Here is a 27,115-nt window from a genome sequence, read left to right as displayed (position 1 = left end):
TCGCGCTTCAGTGCATGGCTGCCGGCCGCCATCTTGGCTGACAGTTAATTTGCATAAGGATGTGCTGACTAGCCAATGGGAAGGGTAGCGGTCGTATGCCAATTACCATGTTTCTCTTTTATTAGTGTAGATTAGTGTCATTCATGTAAACACACATACATCAATATGTTATTTCCCTCTTTTTGCATATCATGAAAATACTTCAGTGACCACCAGACTATTCACAAGTTTTGTTTATGTTTCCTCTACAGATCCTGAGTTGGTTTGTGCAGATTTCTCTAGGACTAAAACATATTCATGACAGGAAGATCTTACACCGGGACATAAAAACACAGGTAACAGCTCAGAGAGAGAACAAGGACAGAACTGATCTTTTGTTTTCTTGAAATCTCTCAAACAATATAGCATTTTCTCCATTTACAGAACATTTTTCTTAGCAAGAATGGAGTGGTCGCAAAGCTTGGGGACTTTGGTATAGCAAGAGACCTGAACAAGTAAGTTCATTGTAAAAATCATATTTTCCTATTTATAACAACCAAATATGTATATTTTAAGTATTATAAGTTAAGAAGATATTAAAGGCTTAGTTTCCAGATAATTGTAGAAAACTATATAAATCCATTAAATCACCTGCTGACATGGCTCAGTGGTTGAGCATGGACCTATGAACCAGGAGGTCATGATTTGATTCATGGTCAGGGCACATGCCCGGTTTGTGGGCTTGATCTCCAGTGTGGGGCATGCAGGAGGCAGCCAATCAATGATTCTCTCTCACCATTGATGTTTCTATCTCTCTCTGCCTCTCCCTTCCTCTCTGAAATCAATAAAAATATATTTAAAATATATTTTAAAATAAAGTGTAAGAAAAAAATAAATCCATTAGATCATTCAGATGGGAAAAAAATCATTCAGATGGTACTTTGTCTGAGGTTAAAATTCTTAAGATAAATCTTGGCAAGATAGAATAATGGTGGCAATGTTGTATAGTGTCCTCTAAACTTATCAATTGAGATGTAACTTTTTTTTTTAATCCTCACTTGAGGATATTTTTCCATTGATTTTTAGAGAGAGTGGAAGAGAGAGGGAAAGACAGAGAGAAATATCTATGTGAGAGAAACACGTTGATTGGTTGCCTTCTGCACCAGCCCCAACCAGGCCTAGGCGGGGAAGGAGCCTGCAACCGAGGTACGTGCCCTTTACTGGAATCGAACCTAGGACCCTTCAGTCTGAAGGCCGACACTCTATCCACTAAGCCAAACTGACTAAGGCAAGATGTAACTTAATATGCATAAAGCTAGTGAGAACTTAGCGAAACAGACAAATTTACACATGCTGGGGAGAATATATGGGTGTAACTGTTTTGGAAGATAATTTGGTGGTAATATCAACAGATTTTTAAATGTTCTAATTTTGGGAATTTGTTGTAAGGGGATAATGTGAAATTTGGAATAATTTAAATGTCTAATAATTGGGAAATAGTTAAATGTAATAGAACTTGGCATAGCCAGTACCTGAATATTATGTAGTCACTAACACTCATGATTTTGAAGACTTCTTGATGATGTGAGGAAATATTTGTTACATCAGGTAAAAATATGGAATTCTGAATTTTAAATACACTATGATCACAGTATTGTGAAAAATTGCATGGAAAAAGACAGGAAGGATATATATCAGAATTTTAATAATAACGTAATTGTTTTGGGGTGGTAAAATTATGGATAATTTTTTTCTTCTTTATTCACTTTTGTTTTTCTCAAATTAAAATCCTGAGATTGCATTCCTTTGATAATTGGGAAGAGGGGACTCTTTCTACATCTGGGAAATTTTTTGTGGATTAAGCCATAACTTTTTTTTTAATGTGTAAATTTTGGGGAGGTAAATTATAAGTTTAAAAATGTACACATTTTTATTCTTTTTTCTTGCATGTTTATATCTTAAGCCTTTTTTTTTGCTCCAGTAATAAACAATGTCATTTTATTATCTAACATAATTTGCTAGTTCCACAGAACTTGCGCAGACGTGTGTTGGGACACCTTACTACCTGTCTCCAGAGGTCTGCCAGAATAAGCCCTACAACAACAAAGCGTGAGTGGCCGACTGTGGGCTAAGGTCTCAGTAAGATCAGACGGGTTCTCTGTTTCTTATGATACTTTTGTGATCTTATTTTCTTCCTGTGTGAAATGAGTATCCCAGTGACTATATCTGGCCACCTCAGTGTTCCCAGAAGCTTTTGAACTTATTTAGAAAAAAGCAAATTATCTTTATTTAAAGGCACAAATGAGAGAAAGGCTACTGTTGAAAATTGGTCATTGTGACATCCATCTTTGTATTTGATTTTCATATTGTGGGGGAGGAACAAACTTCCCTCTACCCTCAAAATTCTTTTGCTTGGTCTAGTAATCAAATAGACATGAGAAAGATTAGTAAAAGAAAATAACCAGGCCCTGGCTGGGCAGCTCAGATTGTTAGAGCATCACTTTAGATACTCTAAGTTTGCGTGTTCAATTCCCAGTCAGGGCACATACAAAAATCAACCAATAAATGCATAAATAAGTGGAACAACAAGTCGATGTTTCTTTTATCTTTCTCTCCCTTCCCTCTCTAAAATCAATAAATTAAAAAAACATTAATTAAGAAAAAAGAACCATATTTGATACATACATAGGTATGGGAACCCCACATACATGAGAGAGTCAGAGAGCCCACATGCAGGAGAGGTTCAGAGACAGCAAGGGGACATGGGTATCTAGGACATTCTGAGCTAGGATGAGTAAGACGCCTTAGGGGCTTCAAAGGGTCATTGCAATATGATAAGAGCAGACCTTTAGGAAATAGTTTTCCTTGCCCTGTAGATAGGTCAAAAGTTATCTCTGATAATAGTTTGTTATGGGCTAAGCTCCTAATTTAAGTTCTTCTAGGTAGTTAAAGAGAGGAGCAGAAATTTCTCTGGAACCTGTGGCTAAAGTTGCCTTTAGCTCTAAGTAATCTGCATACCGAGGCACTTCTCCGGTTGCTTGTTCTGAACTCCTCTTCCCCCGCCCCCCACAGCAATACCTTCTTAGTGTGGTCGGCAGTTAGACAGACATGAGCAGAAGGAGGACGATGGGCCAGGTACAGAAGGTCACTTTGGTGGAAAGACTGGGTGCCCAGCAAAGGACGGTTGTAGGGTGGGACCTCATCCCTAGGGTAACTTTTCCTCCCCTAGCAAATCCCTGGTCATGAGGTTTGGATCTCTGACCTTCCCTCCCTAGAGAACATCTAGGCCTCAGTTGTATTTCAGCTCCAGGCCCAGAAAAGCAGCAAAACCAGAGAAGTGACCCCACAGCTGACCTCAGGACCAGCTGCATTGAATAATGACCCCCTGCCCTGGCCCCGACCAATCAATCAGTGGAGACTCTGACCCTGAAAGGGCACACTTGGAAAACTGCTGAATATACTATTGAGATCTTCCTCTGTGAACTCCCTAAAATCTGCACCCTTAAAACCCTTAGGAAAGCCTGGCCAGAGTGGCTCAGCTAGTTGTGTCCTGTGCCCTGAAAAGTTGCTGGTTCCGTTCATGGTCAGGAACCTGGGTTGTGGATTTGATCCCCAGTCAATTGATGTTTCTCTCTCACATCAATGTGTTTATTTCTCTCTCTCTTTAAGCATGTCTGCATGTCCTGGGGTGAGGATTTATAAAAAACCCCAAACCTCAGGATGGAGGACCCAGTGTACTCTCCCTCCCCAGAGTACTCCCGTGCCTTCCCCTTCCTCCTCATCCCCCCAGGCATGTCACCTTTACCTTCCTCACTTCTGAGTTCCAAGGGCCCCTCCTTTGCCTCTATGACTTGTTTCCTAAGCCCATTTCTTCTACGAATTACTTCTACTCTGTGATTTTCTAAATAAATGTTTTCTTATAGTTTGGGTCTTGGCTCTGAATTCTTTCCTGCCAGAACTCAAGTACCGAGGTTGCTGAACCCAGGTCTAGTCTGACCCCACCAGCCTAATACCTGGTGCTATTCCTGCTGTTGCCAGTAAATGTGATAAGTTCTTTTGTGGTGAGAAAAGAATTCCAAATGCACACACATGGAGAAGTTTAAATGTGAGGGCAGATTTTATTGTGAATTAAGGGGAATCCATACACCCTTGGGGAAGTGGAGGGTGGGCAGGCTCTAACACCTTGTCATGAGGCTCATGTTAAACCTCCATATATCTTCTTGGTTCAGGTAAAGAAGAACCATTCAAATTCCTAACTTTTCCTGGGCCTGGAGTTGACCCTCCTCCCAGTAAGTTCTATTGGGATTTCATGGCCTCTATCCAATTCGATTACCTTTCCAATTGTTCCTAAGCTAGTGATAACCAGAAGGGTGAGCCAAGGTCCCCCTCACCCCTCCCCTACCCCCCCGCCTGGGGTGGTGTCTCACAATGCTGAAGAATGAGCTCCGCTAACCAGAAGATTTAAGCAAAAAGTGTGGAAAATTTATTACAAGCAGACTCAGACTCCCCCCATGGGGAGGGGCCCCAAATAATGGGTTTCCAGCAAAGCTAGTCAGTCTAGGGGTATATACTGAAGTATGGTAGCAATCATCTCAGGTAGAAACTATAGGTTAACTTTAACCCTGCTGTTTGGCTTCTGTACTTATTTGCTTTGTTTAACAATAGAAAAGTTATTTTGATTTTCTGAGTTATATAAATCATCCCATTCGATTAAATACCCTATTGATTGTAATGTGAAATCCCATTTGTTGTGGTCATACTGGTCTTAGAAAGCACATTTTCCTTTACCTGGGAAGGACAGCACAATTATCCCAAGGTCAGAAGGCTCCAGTTAAGGTGTCCCTGTTGACTCAGTGTTCTGAAGACGCAAAACTATAATTTAGATAACATGCTGCTTTGCTTCTGTAAACTGCTTTTTTTGCAAGTCAGATTCCTCATTCCAAACGCTGGGATGTAATCAATACCTTTGTGATCTTTGCCTATATAAATCTGGTGCTGCGTCCATCTTATCACTATGAGATTTGGGGAATGGCCCCTCATAGTCCTGGATTGCAATAAATATGACTCTTTAATTCGACTTCTTGAGGTGTCCTTCTGTGATTCGCGGGGTACATTACAATAATACATGCTATAAGCCTGCTCTATATCTATCTGTGTTGCCACCTGATTGATTCCCTCATTGTTCTTGCCCAGCAACGGACCTGAACGTTCTTTGTTCCTATGCACCAATACACCTTGCGGTTGCAGGCCCTCCCTTGGTTTGCACATGTCTCCTCCTCTGTGTCCAAAACATTCTGTTATTTTTGCATGGTTGGTTTTTGTGATTAGGCTTGTTCAAACTGCCGTGTCTGTCCCTGCCTATGTTCCACCTGCCTTTGTTTTCCACTGACCCCCTGCCCTGCTTGCCTGCGTGTCAAGCTAACTTCTCTCACTAGGCCCTGTCCCTCTGTTTTGTCACCCTGACTCCCATTGTGCATGTCCAGAAGTTTCATTACATCATCTAGTTCCTATTGTGCATGCTGAGCAGAGCACTCCTGGGGATATTTCTGAGGATTAAGTTCTCTGAAGTGTGTGAATGAGTCTGTTTACCAGAAACTAGATGGAATTCTGCACTGTTACCTGCTTCTCCATTTATTAAGATTACTTAGTTCCCTTTTGCTTTCTTCCTTATATTAATAACTATCTTTACCATATTAATAGTTACCAACACTGCCAATACCACTGCCAATATAAACACTATTTACTTTATTACAGAAAAGTGTTGTAGGTGGGCAAGATAGAAGGCAATGGTGACAGAGCACTAGATTAGTGTAAGGTCTGGGGCTGGGAAAATAGGGTCTTTCCTGATCCCACCAGCTGAGTTGGACAAAACAACCCAGAACTGCCGAGCCACATCCTGCTGGACAATAGCTGCCATCCTGGGACCCACCAGAGCATCCTGTTGTGCTGATGGCCAATAAATAACCACTGGAGACTTCTCAAGATGGTCAGGGTGCAGCTGCACCAACTTCCCGCTCATCAATCACCCGCCACAAGCTACCTCAGATAAACCTGATTGGTCCAACAGCAGCATAAAAAATCTCTGCCAGGCATAGGCGGGTGTGACTCCCCCGGCCTGCACCTCCAGACCGCGGGACCTCACCCGAGAGCTTCCAATAAACGCGATATTTCGCTCATACCCTGCTTGTCTTGGTCAATTTATTGGCTTTGGTCAGATTAAATCTTACATTTCAGATTAAACCTCACATTAAACCTAACAATTAGGAGCTCAGAATCCTAGTCTTACTAGTACATAGGAGTTCGGAATGAGTCACCCCAAGACGTGCTTCTGTGGTATGTGGGTTATTTTTGAGTTAAAGGCAACCAAGACCCTGTGGGCTCAAAAGAAACTTCTGCTCCCCCTTAATTACTTAGAAGAATTTAAATTAGGGGCCATTCCATAGTAAGAAATGATCAGAGATAACCTTTTTGATCTATCTATAGAGCAAGGCAAACTTGTAATTACTCAAAATCTGTTCTTATCCTGCAGTGGCTTTCCTCCCCTCTGAAGCCTCAGGGTACCTTACCTCATCCTTAGCTCAGAATGTCATAATACTTCATTTGCCCTTTCTGTCTCAGAACCTCTCGTGTATGCAGGGTTCCCATATGTACATAGATAATTACATTTGGTTATTTTCTCTTAATCTGCCTCATGTAGATTTAATTATTAGCCCTGTTGAGAGAACACTGAGGGTAGAGGAAATTTCTTCCCCACACTTGGCTCTGTCACCAACTTGACCAACTCACTTCACCTCTGTGAGCCTCAGTTCCCCACCTGTAGCAACAGAATGCTGGCTAGGTAATCATTAAGGTGTCCTCCACCTTTAAAACCCAGCTATTTTTTTAAAAATGTATGTGATACCAGAGCCTAGTTCTCAGGAGTAATATTAATATACATAGTGATAAAAGATGAAGATGAGGTAGTTTCTACTTTCATTTAAGGAAACGAAAATTTTTTTTTCGATTTTCAAAGCTTGACTTCCATTTGAACCATTTGGACTGTAGGAAGACTGAATTCCTTTTGGGAGTTAATTGTCTATTTGTTTAGGAAAATACCCAGGGATATGGGGCTGTTTGAAAGATAAATGGAAGGCAAAGCCCAGTTAGTAGAGATTTACAAAGAGAAAAGTAAACATTCCTCTGCATAATAAAAGAACAGACATTTGTTTGTTTGTTTTTGAGCTGACCCCTGGCACCAGAGGCCTTTGGCCTCCAGATGAGCAGGAATGCAGCTCGTGTAGGGCTGGGTAGAAGGGCAGGCTTCCAGAGCAGAGTTTAGTGTTGCTGCCAGCCCAGAGCTCTAGGTTAGCAGCACTGTTTTGTTTCCTTGTACTGTTTTTTCAGAATTCGGGTCAACATTCAAATATGTTCATTTTAGCAATAATCAGCTGCGTCCTCTAGACCAGGAAGTCATTCCCAGGTTCACCTCAGTCCTCACCACACATAGGGAGGCTTTATTTGTGGGACTGTCAGTGTAAGAAACATTCAAACCTGTAAAGAATTTTTATTATTTTATTTGAGCCAAACTGATGACAATTGCTGGGAAGCAAAATCTCAACAAATTGAGAAAATGCTCCAAAGAATGGCAGTCTTGCACCTTATTTTATATATTTCAATAAAAAAGTAGATATAAGTGGGTTACATGAAATCCCTTTGTGACAGATTAGGAAGGTGGGAGAAAGCAAAGGTGGGGGGACACCTCTGAGATTGGATAAAAAATAAAATGATAGTCATACATCTTTTACATAGGTGGGTGCAGGATAGTTAACAGTCAGCAATTAACATGATAACAATAACAATGAAGTCTACACTCTGGTGTGGTTGTTGTGCCAGGAGGGGTCCAGAAAAAAAGAAGTTATCCTGACAGTCGGAAGGTATGTTACCATAGATGCAAAAGACAATAGACAGGCTCAATTAAAGTAAAGGTTGACTTTTTTCAGGGAAGATTCTAGCATAGGACATGACTGAAAGGTTATCATGGCGATACGCAGGCAGGCTAAATAGCGATCTCAGATGGTTGTTAACGTAAGAAAACATTCAAATCTGTAAAGAATTTTTTGTGAGTTTATTTGAGCCAAACTGTCGACAATTGCCAGGAAGCAGAATCTCAATGTATTGGGATAATGCTCTGGAGAATGGCAGTTTTTCATCTTGTTTTATACATTACAATCACAGTGGGTTACATGAAAGATAGGTTAGGGAGGCAGAGAAAGCAAAGCGGAGTTGGCGGTGGGGGCCGGGGGGAGGGATCTTTGGGATTGGATAAAAAGTAAAATGATAGACACATGCTTCTTTTACATAGGTGGGCACAGGATAGTTAACAGTCAACAATTAACATGATAACAATAACAATGAAGGAATTTGTGGTCTCTGTCCAGGTGCCCTGGCTCATTGGTTGTGCCCTGATGGGTCCGGAAAAAGGGAAGTTACAAGTTACCCTGACATTCCAATGATATGTTATAGATGCAACCATAGACAGGCTTAGTTAAGGTAAAGATTGACTTTTGTCAGGGAAGAATCTAGCCTAGGACATGACTACCTGCCATAAACTGCTTTTTAATTAAAAGGTTCTAATTTCAGGCCATCCTTTGTGGTTACTTTAGGTCTATGAATTTGCAAGGCCGCCATGCAGGCCTTCCCTGTGTGGCCCTTTTTGTCCACCGTGGATAAAGAATAATCGAATTTATTTAGGCAAAGGGGGTGGAGGATGGGACATCTACAGGGAAGGGCTGCACAGCACTGAGCCACAGGAACACTGGGTCCATGAAGGTAGCACCCAGGAGCCAGAGTTTCATCCCCATGTGCAGCCACTGGCAGGAAACTTGTTGAGTTGGTGGGCTTGGAATGCAGATAGAATGCAGATGTGCAATCAGGTATCTTCAGGACAATTTCAATTCCTTGTATGGCCTGACTCCTGGTGTCCAGCCAGCTTTTTTTCTGGTCTTTTGTTCTTCTGGAGGGGAAAAGGAGCGGTGTAGGCTGCTCCCCACAGGGAGAGAGCGAACTGGGTCCTTTGTCTTAAGGCTTTTATCTCTCTCTTGCAGGCAAGGACTTTAGGGGCGTTCTCAGGGAAGGGTTTCAGCAGAATTTTCATCAGTTTTTTAGGTGGGGTTTCAGGGTTGAGGTCTACTGATTGATCAGTGCCAATGCAGGGGGTCATCAGTTAGGACAGCTGGTCCTGGCATCAATCACCTGGTTTTGCTGCTTTTCTGAGCCTGGAGCTGAAATACAACTGAGGCCTAGATGTTATCTCTGGGGAGGTGACCTTCTGTATCTGCTGTAAATTGCTCAGCCAGTTTGTTCATCCCCATGTGCAGCCACTGGCAGGAAACTTGTTGAGTTGGTGGGCTTGGAATGCAGATAGAATGCAGATGTGCAATCAGGTATCTTCAGGACAATTTCAATTCCTTGTATGGCCTGACTCCTGGTGTCCAGCCAGCTTTTTTTCTGGTCTTTTGTTCTTCTGGAGGGGAAAAGGAGCGGTGTAGGCTGCTCCCCACAGGGAGAGAGCGAACTGGGTCCTTTGTCTTAAGGCTTTTATCTCTCTCTTGCAGGCAAGGACTTTAGGGGCGTTCTCAGGGAAGGGTTTCAGCAGAATTTTCATCAGTTTTTTAGGTGGGGTTTCAGGGTTGAGGTCTACTGATTGATCAGTGCCAATGCAGGGGGTCATCAGTTAGGACAGCTGGTCCTGGCATCAATCACCTGGTTTTGCTGCTTTTCTGAGCCTGGAGCTGAAATACAACTGAGGCCTAGATGTTATCTCTGGGGAGGTGACCTTCTGTATCTGCTGTAAATTGCTCAGCCAGTTTGTTCAGCTATCTGTCTCAGTGTCCCTACTCCACTTGTCCTGGCTTACTGGCCTGTCTCACCTTACTGCCTTGAATTTTCATAATACATTTTTTGTCTCTTAAATTCATGCTTTTTGTTCTATAAGGCAACTCCTTATTAAGGCAATCACATATAGCAATCACATATAAGTACTAAGTACGAAAGAGCAAGTCTCTAGTCATCTATATATATAAAAGCCTAAACGACCAGTCGACCAGTATCTGTGATGTGCACTGATGACCAGGAGGCAGACGCTCAATGCAGGAGCTGTCCCCTGGTGGTCAGTGTGCTCCCACAGGGGGAGCGCTGCTCAGCTGATCCATAGGTGCCAGATGCCTGGCTCATGGCTGGTGAGCACTGCTGCAGCAGTTGCACAAGCCTCTCCCGTGGACACTCCCCCTGTGTTCCCCTCCCCCATCTGGACCAGAACCTTGGCAACAGCAGGCGCAGCAGGGCTAGGATGAGCTGGAGCAGTGTCTGGCCCAGTCTCGGGCTCCTCCCCAGCCCCCTGCTGCTTCGTGCACTACATCCCTCTGGGGATATAGGACTGCCGGTTTCAGCCAATCCCCACAGGCCAGGCTGAGGGACCCCACTGGTGCATGAATCTGTGCACTGAGCCTCTAGTATATTATTAGCACATTTTCCAAGTTTATTGAGTGCCAGATACTATGTTCATCACTTAATATGTGCCTGTGGGGGAAGAAGAGAGGGAAGAAGAGGGGAAAAGGAGTGGTGTGGGCTGCTTAATACCTTTGGTTCTGTCAATAGCCTTGAGTAGAACATACCTTGCTAACTCAACCAAATTTTACCTTTTGAATCAAAACAAAATTTATGTTTGAGTCCTGCCTTCCTCTGCCAAATGCTCAAAATTTCATATACATTTTATTTGAGCACATGATGTTGAAGTATACCTTTTCTCTGTTAGGATTCTGACACAACTACAAATTGTTTTTATTTTACCTTTTATGTTAGTAAGAATAAGAATTGATAATGTGTCTGAAAACATTTCAAAAAACTAGTCAGCCTATATAAAACTGTAAAGATACACAAGTATAAAGCACTGTAAGGATAAGGCTTTTATTAAGAACTATGGATATATTTTTGGCATGTAAACTCTTATCTCCTCCAGGGATATTTGGTCTCTTGGCTGTGTATTATATGAGCTCTGCACACTCAAGCATCCTGTAAGTATGTTCATTGGTAAATTAATGATGAATTTTTTAAACTATTAACTTATGAGAGAAAAAATTTGGTATTATTCAATTATTAAAAATTATGTGGGAAAGGGGGGTAAATGGTAATGGAAAAATATAAAGATAAAGGAAAAAAGAAAGCAACAAAAATTATGTGGACAAGCTATTAAGAAGAAAAATAGATCTATATATGCTGACATGGAAAGCTGTTCATATTTTATAAGCTATATTATAAAGTAAAAGTTCCAAGTTGAAGAATAGTATATGTAGCATATTTGCATTAAAAATAAATGAGGTGAGGCCTGGCCAGTGGCTCAGTTGGTTGGAGAGTTGTTCCATATACCAAAAGGTTTCGAGTTTGATTCCAAGTCTGGGCACATACCTATGCTTCGGGTTCAATCCCTGGTTGAGGGCACTTACAGGCGGCAATGGATCAATGTTTCTCTCACATCCATGTCTGCCTGGCTCTCTCTCATTTCTCTCTCTCTCTCCCTTCCCCTTCCTCTCTCTAAACATAACCTCAGGTGAGTATTAAACAAACAAACAAACTGTGAGCATATATAGTCAGCAAAGGAAAAAGGTACGTGGGTGAAGTCTGTAGGAAACCAGGCACAAGCTTTCAAGAGCCTTTCCTAGTAGATACACAGGATGTGCTAATTCCTCTAGCAACAAGTTGTGACAACACGTATGAAATGCTATGCACCAGGGAAGCTCTAGAGACCCAGTGCCCAGGTTTTTATTGCCGACTGTTCATGGAGGCACCCTCTGCCTGGCATGAACCAAACTTCCAGACTCCTAGAAAGAAAGAAGGTGTTCAGCATAAACATATTGTTTACATAAACTGTGTAGGTAAAGAGAGCCACTCTGAACATTTAGGGAATGGTGGGAACACTTCAGAAATCTAAGTAAGCAGGATAGCAGTCGTAGGCCTGCTATGTTTTCTGGTTTATGAAGAATTTTTGTAGAAATGTTTGTGTTATGTTAATTTAAAAAGCAAGATGTAAAATTTCATATCATTATGCCCTCAACTCTATAAAACAAACATTATTTTTTAAAAGGAGTAGGAGGAAATATACCTCTGTGTGGTGAAATTATACATATGTTCCCTGCCAATTTATAATTTTCTGTATCTTCCAGTTTTCTAGGATGCGTAAATATTAATTTGATAATAAGAGAAAATGAAACAAAAATATTGATTTAAATAACATGGCATCTCAGTGAGTAACTGCCTATAATATCAACTCATGAAATGTTAGCTGATGAAAACAATTTAGGGTGGACCATGGTGCTTCTAACTGAACTTTAAAACATTATTTTGTTTCTTGATATTACTTTAAATACTAGGATTGAATTTTTTAATAATTTAGTGTTATTATTCCTTGTCCTTTCAGTTTGAAGGTAACAACTTACACCAGTTGGCTCTGAAGATTTGTCAGGCACATTTTGCCCCAGTATCTCCAAGGTTTTCCTGTGACCTGCGGTCCTTGGTATCACAGCTCTTTAAAGTATCTCCCCAAGATCGGCCATCTATTAATTCAATTTTGAAAAGGCCCTTTTTAGAGAATCTCATTGCCAAATACTTGACTCCTGAGGTGAGTTTTGAGGTGATGCTGTCTGGATTTTGACAGAGGTTTTGGTTAGCAGGCTCTTGACACTTGTGTTTGGTTTTAGGTCATTCAAAAAGAATTCAATCATACCCTAATAGGTAGAACAAGATCATCAGTTTCTCAATCTGCTGAGAAGGTGGTCCAAGGTAAAAATGATTTAACTATAAATAAAACACATTTATTACATGTGTTTCACACAATGAGTTATAACATATGGCTGGCAACATTAGCAGGGAAATTTCACCAAATATATTGAACATGGACATTTAAAAAAATATGAGCAATATCTGCAGGAGACAAAATCCTCTTGTCCAGCGGTGACTCGTGGGTGTGCCTGTACATCTAGCTGCATGACCTGGAAGCGTCAGCTCCTCTCTTCTCATTAGTCAGGAGACTTTATAAAGCAGTGGATTTGCTAATGAAAAGATGTTTGAAGAGGTAGAATCCAAACTTAACTTTTGTGTAGGGAAGGTATAGAGAGTAAGAGAGGATCAGAGACAGACATGGGATGAGGAAATGAAACTTATTTTTTTGAAATAGAGAGGGTGGACTGGCAATTAAGAATTCTCTTGGAAAGGCCCAATGGAGCTGAAGTTAGGATCTTGGAGAGAACCATAACTATGTGACCCCCCAAAGAAAGCAGGTGATACTTTATGGTAATGTTAAGTAGAATAAATTTTAGTGTCAAGAATCAGCTGATGACATGATGAGGAGCAGGATTGAGCCATAAACAAATGTCTTTAAAGAATAAGGAGATGTAGAAAATCTCTCTAACGTATCAGTGATAGGGAAATACTATTCACTATTATAGAGAAACTAAAATTGAGGAAAGTTATAAAGGGAAAATTAATAAATTAACCCTTTTACTATGTTTAATTTGGTTTGGCACTGTTATTTATTGTTTTAGATTGAGAATGTTTAGAAAGTAGGCAAGTACAGGATGAGAGAAAGTGCATTGTCCACATCTCTAATATGGGAAAGATAGGAAAACAAGAACAAATTTTGATGGTGACAAAGAAAACATATTAGACATATGCAAATATTTCAAATAACAATGTGATATGAATGGTGTGGCCTGATAATTCAAACTCCGATGACTGCATTTAATTACTTATGCCATTACCTTATGCATATTGTTTCTGTAAATGTTAATATTCATTTTTAATTTTAAAAAAAGTAGTATTATATATCGCCCTGGCTGGTGTGGCTCGGTTGGTTGAGCATTGTCCCATGCACCAAAGGATTGCTGGTTCAATTCCCAGTCCAGGTGCGTGCCCAAGTTGCATGGTAGGCAGCTGATCCATGTTTCTCTCTCTCTCTTTCTCTCCCTCTCCCTTCCTCTCTCTCTAAAATCAATAAAAACATATGTTTTAAAGTATTATTATATATTACTAGAAATATGTAAAGAGATACTGGAAAAATGGTTTTCTCCATTCAAAGAAAATGCATAATAATTTTTCATCAGTACTTCTCTCACTGGGAATAAATGTCTCTGGGTAAAGTAAACTTACTGTGCTGTGAAGTGTCCCCTATGTTTATACTCACACAAGCATCAGTGTTAAAGGTGTGAAAATTTTTAAAAATTGAAGTTGTTTTCTTTTGGTTAAATAAGATTTTAAAATACAGAAAATGAGATTCCAGGAGAAGTGCTTACCAAGATCAAGAATGTCAGTGCCAAATAAAACGAAGGATATAATATATGGATATGAATGGAGACAACCAGCTGGAGCCCAGAAGCCCATATCTGTAAGTTGTACTAAACACTTTTTTTTTTTTTGCAGATGGTATATTTTACAGACCTACTTACACATGTTTATGTGGTACATTGGTTTTTCTTTTTTTATAGAGAGTGGAAGGGAGGGGGAGAGACAGAGACAGAAAAATATCAATGTGAGAGAGAAACATCAATGTGAGAGAGACACATCAATTGGTTGCCAGTCAGGGCCAGGGATCGAGCCCGCAACTGAGGTACATGCCCTGACCAGAATCGAACCTGGGACACTTCAGTCCACAGGCTAATACTCTATCCACTGAGCCAAACTAGCTAGGGCTGGAATCTATTAGTTTTGTACTTATAATAAATTCTTTTTGTAATGAGTATTAGAGTGGTACTTTACTGGACAACTTCTAGTTGTTAGACTTTTTAAAACAATGCTATATTTTCTTACAAGTATTCTATAAATTAGTTTTAGTTTTCTTTTTATAACTAAAATTCTTTTAACTACTTTAAATAAATAAGGTTTTCTATATAAGACAAGTGAGTAGCATAGTAGCAGAAATATTATGCATTTCATACTCATTTAAAAAATATATTTTTTATTGATTTCAGAGAGGAAAGGAGAGGGAGAGAGAAACATCAATGATGAGAGATAATCATTGATCAGCTGCCTCCTGCATGCCCCACACTGGAGATCGAGCCAGCAACCCGGGCATGTGCCCTTACTGGGAATCAAACTGTGACCTCCTGTATGCTCAACCACTGAGTCATGCCAGCTGGGCGTATTTCATACTCTTAAATCTGACATGTTATATATTATTGAGAATTGTTTATTATATAATTATCAATCTGTTCCTAGATTGTTTATGCATAGTTATTTCAATACACTTCCACAGAGTGTTGAATCTTTTTAAAAAAATATATTTTTATTGATTTCATTTGTTTCCAGGAAGTTTTTTATTTCTTCCCTGATCACATTGTTAACCCATTCATTGCTTAATAACATGTTACTTAGCCTCCATGGCTTTGTGTGTTTTTCAGGGTTTTTTTCTTGTAATTTATTTCTATTTTCAAACCATTATGGTTAGAGAAGATGTTTTATATTATTTCAGTCTTCTTAAATTTATTGAGACTTGTTTGGTATTCTAACATGTCTATCTTAAAAAATGTTCTATGTGCACTTGAAAAGAATGTACATTCTGCTGCTCTGAAGATATCAATTAAATCCATTTGATATGGTGTGTCCTTTAAGGTTGCTCTTTCCTTGTTGATTTCTGTCTGGAAGATCTATTTGTTGATATCAATGGGCTGTTAAAATCCCTTCCTATGACTGTATTACTGTCAACCTCTTCTTTTATGCCCAACAGAATTTGCTTTATACATTTAGGCGCTCATATGTTGGGTGCATAAATACTTAAATGGGTTATATACTCTTGTTGGATTGTTCCCTTTATCATTTGCAGTGTTATTCTTTGTCTCTTACTATAGCCTTTGTTTGAAGTCTATTTTGTCAAATATAAGTTTTGCTACCACAGCTCTTTTTTTCATTTCCATTTACATGTGATATCTTTTTTCCTTCCCTTGATTTTTAGTCTGTATCTTTTGTTCTGAGGTGGGTCTCTAGTAGTAGACAGCATATATATGGGTCCTGTTTTCTTATCCATTCATTTACCCTATCTATTTCATTGGAGCATTTAAGCCTTTGTCATTTAAAGTGATTATTGATAGATACATATTTTTCATCATTCTATTCTTTAACTATGTTCTTCTGTTGTGTTTTCTTTAAAAAGATCCTTTAACATGTCTTGTAATACTGGTTTGGTGTTAACAAACTCTTTTAGCTTTTTCTTGTCTGGGGAACTCTTTATTTATCCTTCAATTTTAAATTATAGCCTTGCTGGGTAAAGTAGCCTTACTTGTAGGTCCTTGATTTTCATCACTTTGAATATTTCATGCCAATCCTTTCTGGCCTGAAATGTTTCTGTTGAGAAAACAGCTGACAGTCATGGGAGCTCCCCTGTAGGCAATGAATTATCTTTCTCTTGCTGCTTTTAAGATTCTCTCTTTGTCTTTAACCTTTGCCATTTTAATTATGATGTATCTTAGTGTGAGCCTCTTTGGGGTCATCTTGTTTGGAACTCTCTGTGCTTCCTGGACTTGTATGTCTTTTTCCTCCACCAGTTTAGGGAAGTTTTCTGTCATTATTTCTTCAAATAAATTCTTGATCCCTTGCTCACTCTCTTCTCTTTCTGGTATCCCTGTGATGTGGATGTTGGTATGCTTACTGTTGTCCCAAATGTCCCTTAAACTGTCCTCATTTTTAAACATCTTTTTTTCTTTTTGCTGCTCTGATTATGTGTGTTCTGCTACCTTGTCTTCCAAATCACTATTTTGATCCTTTGCTTCATCCAACCTACTGTTTTTTTTCCTTCTTGCCTATTCATCATTCCAGATATTGTATTCTTCATTTCTGATTAGTTCTTTTTTATGGCATCTAGGTCTTTTTTATGCTGCTGTAGTTCTAAGTTCTCTGAGCAGCCTTATAACCATTTAAAAAATATGTTCTTACTGATTTTTTAGAGAGAGAGAGGAAGGGAGAGGGAGAGAGAAAAACATTGATGTGAGAGAGAAATATCGTTTGGCTGCCTCTGGCATGCCCCCTACTGGGGGTCAAGCCTGCAACCCAGGCATGTGCTCCGACTGCAAAGCGAATTGGCATCCCTTCGATGCATTGGATGATGCCCAACCAACTGAGCCACACCAGCCAGGGCCTTATAGCCATTTTTTAAAACTATATCTGGTCAATTGCTTGCCTCTATTTCATTTAGCTCTTTTTCTAGAGATTTATCCTGTTCTTTCATTTGGGGCATGTTTTTTTGTTTCCCTATTCTGGCTCTTTCTTTGTGTTTATTTCTATGTACTAGGTATATCTACCATGACTCCCAGTCTTAGTAGGGTGGCCTCATGTAGTAGGTGTCCTATGGGACCCAGTGGTGCAATTTCCTTGATCACCTGTGCTGAGTGCTCCAGGATTGTCCCTTGTGTGGGTTATGTGGGCCCTCCTGTTGTAATTGAGTCTTGATTGCTATTGACCCCTTCATGCATGGGGTCGACCTTCAGTCTTGTTGACTGTGAGGATGAACCCCCAACAGAGTATGTGAACTGCTATGCAGATGCTGATCACAGAGTAGAATTTGCTTCAGCAGGTTCAGTGCCCGTCGAGATTTCCCTTTGGATATGCCACTTGTGAAGCTAATTGTATCCTGATCTGATGTTGTCTAAAGGTGGCCACTGGGTTTATTAGTTCTGGGGCCTCTTGGGAGGGATTTTGGTGCAGGCCAATGTCAGACACTGCCTATGACTGGCCTTGATTCACCTGTTTGGAGCTACAAAGCAATCCACAGTTTTTGGCTCACTCTACTGGGCCTGGGCATGAGTGGGAAGGATCAAACTGCACACCAAGGGTGGCTTTACCAGCTCTGGGCACAGGGGCAAGTCAGCAAAAGTCCCAAGGAACCCTGAGACCTGCCTCTACCAGCTGGATAAAATATTTTTTAATTCTAGGATTTGGAGATTCTAAAATTATTTTAATCTGGAAACAATTCCAGAGCAAAAACAACAAAATGTACGTTCAATGCCTTGTCTTAATTATGGTCACTATCAGACTTTCAATTATTATAGATTTCTATTTTTAAAATTTTCTTTTCTTATTAATCCCTCAGATAAAAATGGTAGAAAGGCCCAAACATGCTGGAGTGTGTGGCCATTATGATTATTACTATGCTCAACTTGACTTGTTAAGGAAGAGATATCATGAACCACATTACCACTGTGTTCCTCATGAAGATACCAGAGTTAAGGAGAATTATAGTCAGGAAGAAAGCAGCAGTCAATCACCAGGCCAATGGTAATGTGATTGTCTAATTTAAACTTTGGTCCTCTGAAAACGTCTTGATATATCAACATTCTTTACTCTGTACTCCTTCTAAATTCTCCTAAAATAAATAATCCAAGAACTTCCAAACTCTTCATTTCAAATACTTAATTCTCAGTTCCCTTGACTGTTTTTATTCATTTTTTTGTTTTTATTAAAATGTTTTTCAATTACATTTGACATAAAATATTATATTAATTTCAGGTGTACAACATAATGATTAGACATTTATAAAGTGACTACTGCAATAATTCCTTAACCCCTTTTCATCCAAGTCTGATGTAGCTTATCTTCTTACTCAAGTAGCCATTTAACTATAGGCGCAGGTTTCTACTCTTGGATTTTTAATATTTTTTCTTCTTTGTAGTAAATTTCACTGCCTGGAACTCATGAAGATAGTTGCATGTGTATCATATTCCAAAGAGGTTATTAATATTCATCATTAATGATTGACTTATAATTAAATTATCATTTGAGACATATTAGAAATTAAGATATATTTCATTCAGCATTTATATTTTTGGGATTTTTTTTCAGAATATGGATGTATTACAAAGAAAATAATACAATTAAATGGCTGTTATGGAAGACTTTCAAAGAGTTTGTTCCAGAACAAATTTTTGCATATCTACAATATTTTCTATTCTTTATTTCACACCAATTTCAGTGTTCCTGTGTTCAGAGTAATTGATACCCATCCACAGTCCTGAAGACCTCAGTCATTTTTTAAAAAATGGTCTTACCATCACATTTTTTCTTTCAGGGGTGAGAAATTGCTAACTTTTGGTAACTGTGGTCATTATCTATTGTTGAAATATTGGATGAATAATGAAAAATACAAGACTATGTGGTGGTAGGCCCATAAGATAATTAATGAAAAGAGTAACATGGGAAAAGTACATGTTTAATTTTAAAAGATATTGGGTGCTGTTATAATTTTAAACATCTTAATAACACATTTTCAATGACCTCCATGATTATCAAAAGTTGTGTGTTCCACTAGTTCAAATTATAATATTCATATAGGACTCAACTAATAAGTATTTTACATAGGTGCCACCACAATATCCCTTGCCCTTTCCCAGCCACAGGAAAAATGTCTTCTACCCTTTGCCTAGATATGAGAGCTGTGAAACTATCAATTATTTTATTATAGATAGTTTTATCTCTCAAACTTTCACATAACATGGTAGAAAAATTCTTCTCTTTCCTGAATACTGCTGCCCATAATATGCCCCATCCTACAGTAACCCAGGATGCCCCTCTGATGACTTGACTAGTAACCCTCTACTAATGGTTATTCCAGGCTCTCACTTCCAGCTTTCTCACTCTCTGAGTTCTGATTCCATGGGAATCGAGTGTTGATATACTTGTCTGGAGAAAGAGGAATCTGTGTAGGGTTGGGGTGTGTGTGAGAGAGAGAGAGTGAGATGAAGGAAGAGGAGGAGGAAAAGGAGGAGGAGAAGGAGGAGGAGGAGGAGGAGGAGGAGGAGGAGAAAGAAGAATAAGAGAGGAGAGACAGAGAAATATAGAGAATGTACTTTGGACAGCTCCTGGGTGACTGAATAGTTTTTCTCATGAAAATATTGTTATGCCCACCACTTAGGTTCCTGAGAGACATGAAGCTACACATTAACCTCATTTGATTTCAGCATTTTAAGTGTCAGACACTGGCCAGACACCTGTACAGACCTAACCTACTCTCATCCTCATATCAATTCCTCTGAAATAGTATCGTGCCCGTTTTACATATGAGGAACGAAGGCCCAGAGACCTTAATAAGCCTGTCATTTCATCATATTTCTAAATGGCTGACTTATTATGTTGACTCTTCATAAACTGGGGACTGCTCATCATGTTGTTCCCAAAGGAGTTATTTCTGAAACGATAGTTCTGGTTTTGGAGCCCTAGAATTTACTGGTGTTCCAAAGAACTTTATCACGTAGTTTATACCATGATCTGAAATGTGGTAGTTTTTATTTAGCATCAGTAATTACAGAAATTCTTAGCAGGAAATTTTGCAAAAAAAGATAAATATATAGAGAACATAGGTAGATATAAACTTAAAAATGGGTTGATCAGAATTGTGCTGGAAAAATACCTTAAACATTGTGAGATACAGTAAAGCCTCATTTTTTATTCATTAAGGATTTGTATGCCAGCATGAGGAGTGGAGGTAAAGTGATGGGACACTATCCTGCTCTCAAGGAGCTCAGAGTGTAGTGTGGGAAACATAGCAGCAGCCACCAGCCAAATAAGGGGTGACAAGGCTGTAGATTAGAGGCCTGCACAGAGCATGAGAAGGTCCTGATATGGTGTGTTTTTCCCCTCTAACATATTATGAACTGTAGAAGAACAGATTCCAGTCCTTCTGGGTCAGAATAGTTTTCTGTTTTATTCTCTCCTATTCTCTTTATACCTCTTTCTTTTTGTTTCCAAAGATCTTCTTTTCCAATGTATACATTCTGAAACTTTGAGCTACCTCTTGAACTCAGAACTTCAAGTCACAGGTGAATTGTGAATCTCATTATTAAGTTAAAAATCCACTTGTCAAAAGTGGATTTCCACTCAAGCTGAACATTTTTATTTCCTAAGGCCTGCCGAATACCTTCAGAGGAAATTTGAAGCTCAGCAATATAAGTTGAAAGTAGAAAAGCAACTGGTGAGTAAAATACCAAATATAAGAGGCAATCAGGAATTTCCTAATAGTGTCTCTGTTCATAAATATTAATGAATCCTTAAGTCAAAGTTCATTCCATATAAAAGATCAAGACTACCCTCCACCTTCCTTAGTTTTTAATAGCTTAAAGAAGAATAATGGGAATAGGCTTGAATCAGGGTCTGGGAATCCTGGTTTCTTCCCTGGCTCTATCATTTGCTGTGTAATCTTAGGCAGGTCATGCAACCTCTCTAAGCCTCAATTTCCTGTTCTATAATTGATAGTTGTGGAGTAGATGAGCTTTAGCTCCCCTTCTGTGTTGCAGTTCTTTGATTCTATTTTATTAGAATTCTACACATTTTAAAAAAGTGACTATTATTTTTTACTTGAATTGAAAGTTAACATTCATTGTTAAGTATAGTGTTAAAATTTTGGGGTTGAGGGAGGTTGGATATGCATTCTATTTGTATCGTTCTTATTTTAAACCTCTTCTTAAAGGTCCAGTTCTATTCCCCTAATCTCATGCTCTAGGGATTGCTAAACTTTTACTGAATTTTAATTTAACAATTATAATTTTCCAGTTCAGAAAATGAATCTAGATATCTCATATGGTAGCATAAAATATTGATTGCCTTGGATAAACAACATAAATGGTTTTATTAATTTTCTCTAATTTTTTAATGTTTTGTACTTAAGACAATTTTGCTGCTCACTCTAAAAAAACTCTCAAATATGAGTTTAATTGTTTAAAGAAAAAGGTCAAGGTCAGATCAGAATATGTTTCCTAATGTAAGTATGTTTTATAAATGATTTCATTCAAATAATAGGGTCTTCGTCCATCTTCTGCTGAGCCAAATCACAGGAGACAAGAGCTAAGAAGTAATGGAGAAGAGCCTAGATTCCAGGAGTTGCCATTCAGGAGAAACAAAATGAAGGAACAGGTTAAAAACAGTCTGATTCCAGGGCCACCCTTGTACTTATATCATTGGCTTTTGTACTGTGTACGGTACATGCCTGAGAGAGCCTGTTGCACAAATACTTGTTGGACAGCCTTGTGTGAAGCACCATGCTGGTGATTTTAGGAGATACAGAGAGATATATTTCACCTTTTCTGAGAATACAACATAGCTAAGTTCCTAAAGACTTTTTACTTGGGGTTGATAAAGTAACTGCCATCATTAACAGTTTTGAAATTTGTATTAGTTACCTAGGGCTGCCTTAAAGCACAGCAAACAGGGTGGTTTAGTACAACAGAAATTCATTGCCTCACAGTTCTGGAGGCTAGAAGTTCAAAATCAAGGTGTTGGCAGGTCCAAGTTGCCTCAAGAACCTCAAGGGCAGCGGTTCTCAACCTGTGGGTTGCGACCCCTTTGGCGGTCGAACGACCCTTTCACAGGGGTCGCCTAAGACCAGCCTGCATATCAGATATTTACATTACGATTCATAACAGTAGCAACATTACAGTTATGAAGTAGCAACGAAAATAATTTTATGGTTGGGTCACAACATGAGGAACTGTATTTAAAGGGCCAGAAGGTTGAGAACCACTGCTCTAGGGGAACCCTTCTTCGCCTCTTCCTAGATTCTGGTGGTTTGTCAGCAATCTTTGGCAATCCTTGGCTTACAACTGCATATCTTCATTCTCTGCCATTGTCACATGGTGTTTTCCCTCTGTGTGTCTTCATATGGCCACCTTCTTAAAAGGACAGCAGTCATACTGGATTAGGGGCCCACTCTACTCCAGTGTGACCACATCTTAGCTTAGCTAATTATGTCTGCAATGATGCTCTACCAAATAAGGTCACATTCTGAGGTACTGGGCATTAGGAGTCCAGCATATCTTTTCTGGGGGAGAAAATTCTACCCGTAACAGGATTGTATATAAAAATAGGATATATAAAGTAATTGAGATTATGTATCACAGGGAGTGAAGTACCACAGTCAAAATGTAAGGTGGTTATTATCTTTAGGAGCAATAGGTTTTCTAATTCTGATTATATATCCCACATTTTATTTTATTTATTTTTTAAATTGTTTTATTGCTTAAAGTATTACAAAGAGTATTATATATGTCTCCTTTTTTTTTTCTCCCCTTGACCTTCCCCTAGCCTCCCATACCCCCCAGTGTCTTGTGTCCATTGGTTATGCTTATATGCATGCATACAAGTCCTTCGGTTGATCTCTTACCCACCCCCCCCAACCCACCCTGGCCTTCCCGCTGTAGTTTGACAGTCTGTTCGATGTTGCTCTGCCTCTGTATCTATCTTTGTTCATTAGTCTATAATGGTCTTAATTATCCATAAATGAGTGAGATCATGTGGTATTTTTCCTTCATTGACTGGCTTATTTCACTTAGCATAATGCTCTCCAGTTCCATCCATGCTGTTGCAAATGGTAAGAATTCCTTCTTTTTTACAGCAGCATAGTATTCCATCATGTAGATGTACCACAGTTTTCTAATCCATTCATCTGCTGATGGGCACTTAGGCTGTTTCCAGATCTTAGCTATGGTGAATTGTGCTGCTATGAACATAGGGGTGCATATATCCTTTCTGATTGGTGTTTCTGTTTTCTTGGGTATATATCCCACATTTTAAAACTGTAGGTTGTATAGAGATTATTTTGTTAAATTGTTCACAGACATTTAAAATTTGTGGATTGGGATTGCTTTCTAGGAATATTGGAAGCAGTTAGAGGAAATACGCCAACAGTACCACAATGACATGAAAGAAATTAGAAAGAAGATGGGGAGTGAACAAGAGGTAAATAAGTTCATTCTCCTAAAAGAAACATCGTATTATTGATTTAGAGCTAACTAAATTGAGCAGGTGTTAAAAGTAATGATTTCATAGAAAAGATAACTTTTTATCATGCACATTTTTAAATAGGAAAATTGTCAGATCTTATTGAAGCTTTGCTTTGTTGTGGTTTACTTCAGGCTACACAGATGATGAAGGCATCTGACATTCTCAGTTAGGAAGGGTGATTATGAAAAATGCTTGTTAATTGTTTCTCTCATGAATTAGTCAATAATTATTGACTGGGCAGCCACACTACACCAGAACTGGATTAGATGCATTAAGTAAGTTCATGCCCATAGGGTGGAAAAAAGACCAGCATTTACTGAATTCTGTGCAGTTGAGATGATTCTTGAAAATCCCTTAAAGGAATCACATTGGAGCTCATTCTTTCATCTTTTAGGACACTGCTTTTTCAGTAGAACTCCTAATGAAATAGTTGGCTTGTGTTTGGAGACCATGTTATATAAAAAATACATGGTATTTAAATACTAGAAACACCCTCTGTGCTCAGGAATGCTTCTCGTATGAGAGGCCTGTGGGCACTGAGACTGGACAAGACACAGCTGGGCTCCCATCTTACTGGTACTTGGGCTGCATACTCATTGAGTAAACCATCACACTGCTGCTGAAGTTGATCTTTCTCTCCCCGTCTCCCCCACCCCTGAGTGCCTTAGATGAATTAATACTGGTGAAATGAGCATATGGTACAATTCAGTTGTATGTACTAGAGCAGCGGTTCTCAACCTGTGGGTCGCGACCCCTTTGGGGGTCGAACGACCTTTTCACAGGGGTTGCCTACGACCATCGGAAAATGCATATATAATTACATATTGTTTTGTGATTAATCACTATGCTTTAATTATGTTCAATATGTAACAATGAAAATACATCCTGCATATCGATATTTACATTATGATTCATAACAGTAGCAAAATTACAGTTATGAAGTAGCAACAAAAATAATTTTATGGTTGGGGGTCACCACAACATGAGGAACTGTATTAAAGGGTCGCGGCATTAGGAAGGTTGAGAACCACTGTACTAGAGCTTCACATGCTTTATCTCATTTACTCCCTATACAGAAAAGTTAAGTACCTCATCCACACAAGGCAAACTGAATATATACCTGATTCTAAAACCTCTGCTCTTTCTAGCATATGCTCTTCTACTCATAAATAGTTGGAAAGATAAGATACACATGTATAAGGCAGTTTTTGAATAAGACTGAATATAGTTACGCTCTGTAAGTGCATAGGAGGAATAATGAGCAGCCTGAGGGTTTTCATGGAAGAGGAAGGGTGGAGCCTAAATTGGGTGTGAGAAGGAGTAGAGTTCAGAGAGGCAGGGCTAAGGAGGAGGCATTCTGAAAGACCATGCAAAGGTCCAAATGGAAGACTACATGTGCTGGGAGGGGCAGGTTGGAGGTGGTTCTCTTCAGAGCAGAGGCTTGGTTGATAGTGGGAAGCCTTATACCATTGTCAGCCTTACTTTTAAAGTAGGTCTGTGATAGGAAACCTGAGTCAAGGAAAGATGGAGAGTGGACATTTCTAGAGAGACCATGAAATAAGCACGTGGGGAATTGGGAAGACCAAGGCAGCCATAGGGAAAAGGAGCCATAAACAGATCTTTATCCAGCCACTGCCATTGTTCGTCCCTGGGACAGCGGGTGGAAAGCATTTCCTCACTAGATCCCATTTAAACCCTGGCCAAGGTTCATTCAATAGCCTTCAAAACTGATGCAGAATCAATCTTGTTGATTGTGTGTAATTTGTGTTAAAGGAAGACTCAAAAATAAGTCATAAAACCTATCTGGTGAAGAAGAATAACCTGTCCACCCACCAAGAGACACCCGAGGAAGAAGCACCTGTGCAGGTGATGGTTATTATTAGACATCTATATGTTTCCCAGTGAGTTTTCCCTAGCCTGGTGATCCTTACCCCTTATAGTGTAGTATAATCATGTGGGAAAATATCTAAAAACTCCAATGCCTGGTCTGGGCCGGGCCCAGGCATCCTGTTTTCTGAAGTTGACTGGGTGATTGAGTGTGCAGCCAAGTTTCAGAACTGCTCTTGTGAATGTATGAGAGTTCAGCTTTCTGGATGGTATTGAAGTCAGGGTCTCAGACACATTGGTTAACTTCTGTTTCAACTTTACATTTTTGGAGAGAGTAGAGAACTGGTCAGAGCTGAATTGTCAAATGGCTCTTGAGAGTTTTTTATCTCTTCTTCTGGGAGGTCTTTTACCTTTTTCTTCAAGGTGCCTCTGGGCTTGAGTTAGTGCAGGTGAATTAGGGCAGGTGAGTTAGGGCAGGTGAGTTAGGGCAGTATTGAGTGAAGGCTGAAGGCCTCCTTGAATGTTTTCTTTTGTGAAAGACCCTGGGACCTTCATATGATGCCAGAGAGATCTAAAGTGGACTGAGGTTGAATTTGCACCCAATGAGGTAAATGGGACTTAGGAGTCTAAGATAGTTGTATTTTAAGGAAAATAAAGCAATATGATACAGTTGAGACAACCAGACTACACAATCAAATCAGACAACCACCTTCACAAATATAAGTAAAATACAAAGTCACAGTCCTGTTTCAGAGTTCATAATACTTCAAGGCAGAAAAACCCCTTCCCAAGGTAGCAGGGCAAACAACTAATAATGATTCAAACTGACACATGCTTTAGTGAAGTACATACAAAGGCTGTGGTAATATAGATGAAGTAGTAGTCGATTCTAAGGGAGAGATGATGGAGACATGCTGTGCAATAGTGGAGAGAAGACAGCATTAACAATACGCACACAGAGACACCAAGGAGAGTCATAAATTTCTGGCTTGAAAGGGATAGAACCACTTCCTAAAATGGGGAAGAGAGTAGGGAGTGGGCTTGTGGTGAGGGGCAATGAAGAGATCCCTTTGGCCCTGGCCAGCGTGGCTCAGTTGGTGGGTGTTGTCCCAGGCGCTGAAAGGTTGCTGGTTTGATTCCCAGTCAGGCCACGTGCCTGGGTTGTGGGCTCAATCTCCAGTGGGGAGTGTGCAGGAGGCAGCTGATCCATGTCTCCCTCTCAGATCTCTCTCTCTCTCTCTCTCTCTCTCTCTCTCTCTCTCTCTCTCTCTCAGTTACAAATATAAAAAACATATAGTATGCTAAGTGAAATAAGCCAGTCAGAGAAGGATAAATACCACATGATCTCACTCATTTGGGGAATATAATGAACATCATAAACTGATGAACAAGGACTGATCCAGAGACGGAGAGGCATTGATTGGACTGTCGGACCTTGGAGGGAAGGTAGGGGAGGGTGGGGGTAAGGGGGAAAGATCAACCAAAGGACTTACATGCAAGCATATAGGTCTAACCAATGGACACG

At 39.6% G+C, this 27,115-nt stretch overlaps 1 protein-coding gene across 1 annotated transcript in view; it reads left to right on the top strand.

Annotated features, from left to right (window-relative positions):
* The window catches only part of NEK5 (NIMA-related kinase 5), a 99,025-nt gene that overhangs the window by 38,525 nt on the left and 33,385 nt on the right, over positions 1 to 27,115 (top strand). The window contains exons 5-16 of the mRNA XM_014548313.1: positions 252 to 335; positions 424 to 494; positions 2,002 to 2,088; positions 10,976 to 11,030; positions 12,431 to 12,631; positions 12,711 to 12,792; positions 14,259 to 14,392; positions 18,086 to 18,270; positions 20,893 to 20,959; positions 21,784 to 21,897; positions 23,632 to 23,718; positions 25,537 to 25,629. Coding sequence (XP_014403799.1) covers positions 252 to 335; positions 424 to 494; positions 2,002 to 2,088; positions 10,976 to 11,030; positions 12,431 to 12,631; positions 12,711 to 12,792; positions 14,259 to 14,392; positions 18,086 to 18,270; positions 20,893 to 20,959; positions 21,784 to 21,897; positions 23,632 to 23,718; positions 25,537 to 25,629 — 1,260 coding nt within the window. The remainder of the gene's footprint in view (positions 1 to 251; positions 336 to 423; positions 495 to 2,001; positions 2,089 to 10,975; positions 11,031 to 12,430; positions 12,632 to 12,710; positions 12,793 to 14,258; positions 14,393 to 18,085; positions 18,271 to 20,892; positions 20,960 to 21,783; positions 21,898 to 23,631; positions 23,719 to 25,536; positions 25,630 to 27,115) is intronic.

Source organism: Myotis brandtii, unplaced genomic scaffold (assembly GCF_000412655.1).
Source record: "Myotis brandtii unplaced genomic scaffold, ASM41265v1 scaffold500, whole genome shotgun sequence".
Lineage (NCBI taxonomy): Eukaryota > Metazoa > Chordata > Mammalia > Chiroptera > Vespertilionidae > Myotis > Myotis brandtii.
Note: the sequence above shows the minus strand (reverse complement) of the source record. Positions and strands in the feature narration are given on the sequence as shown.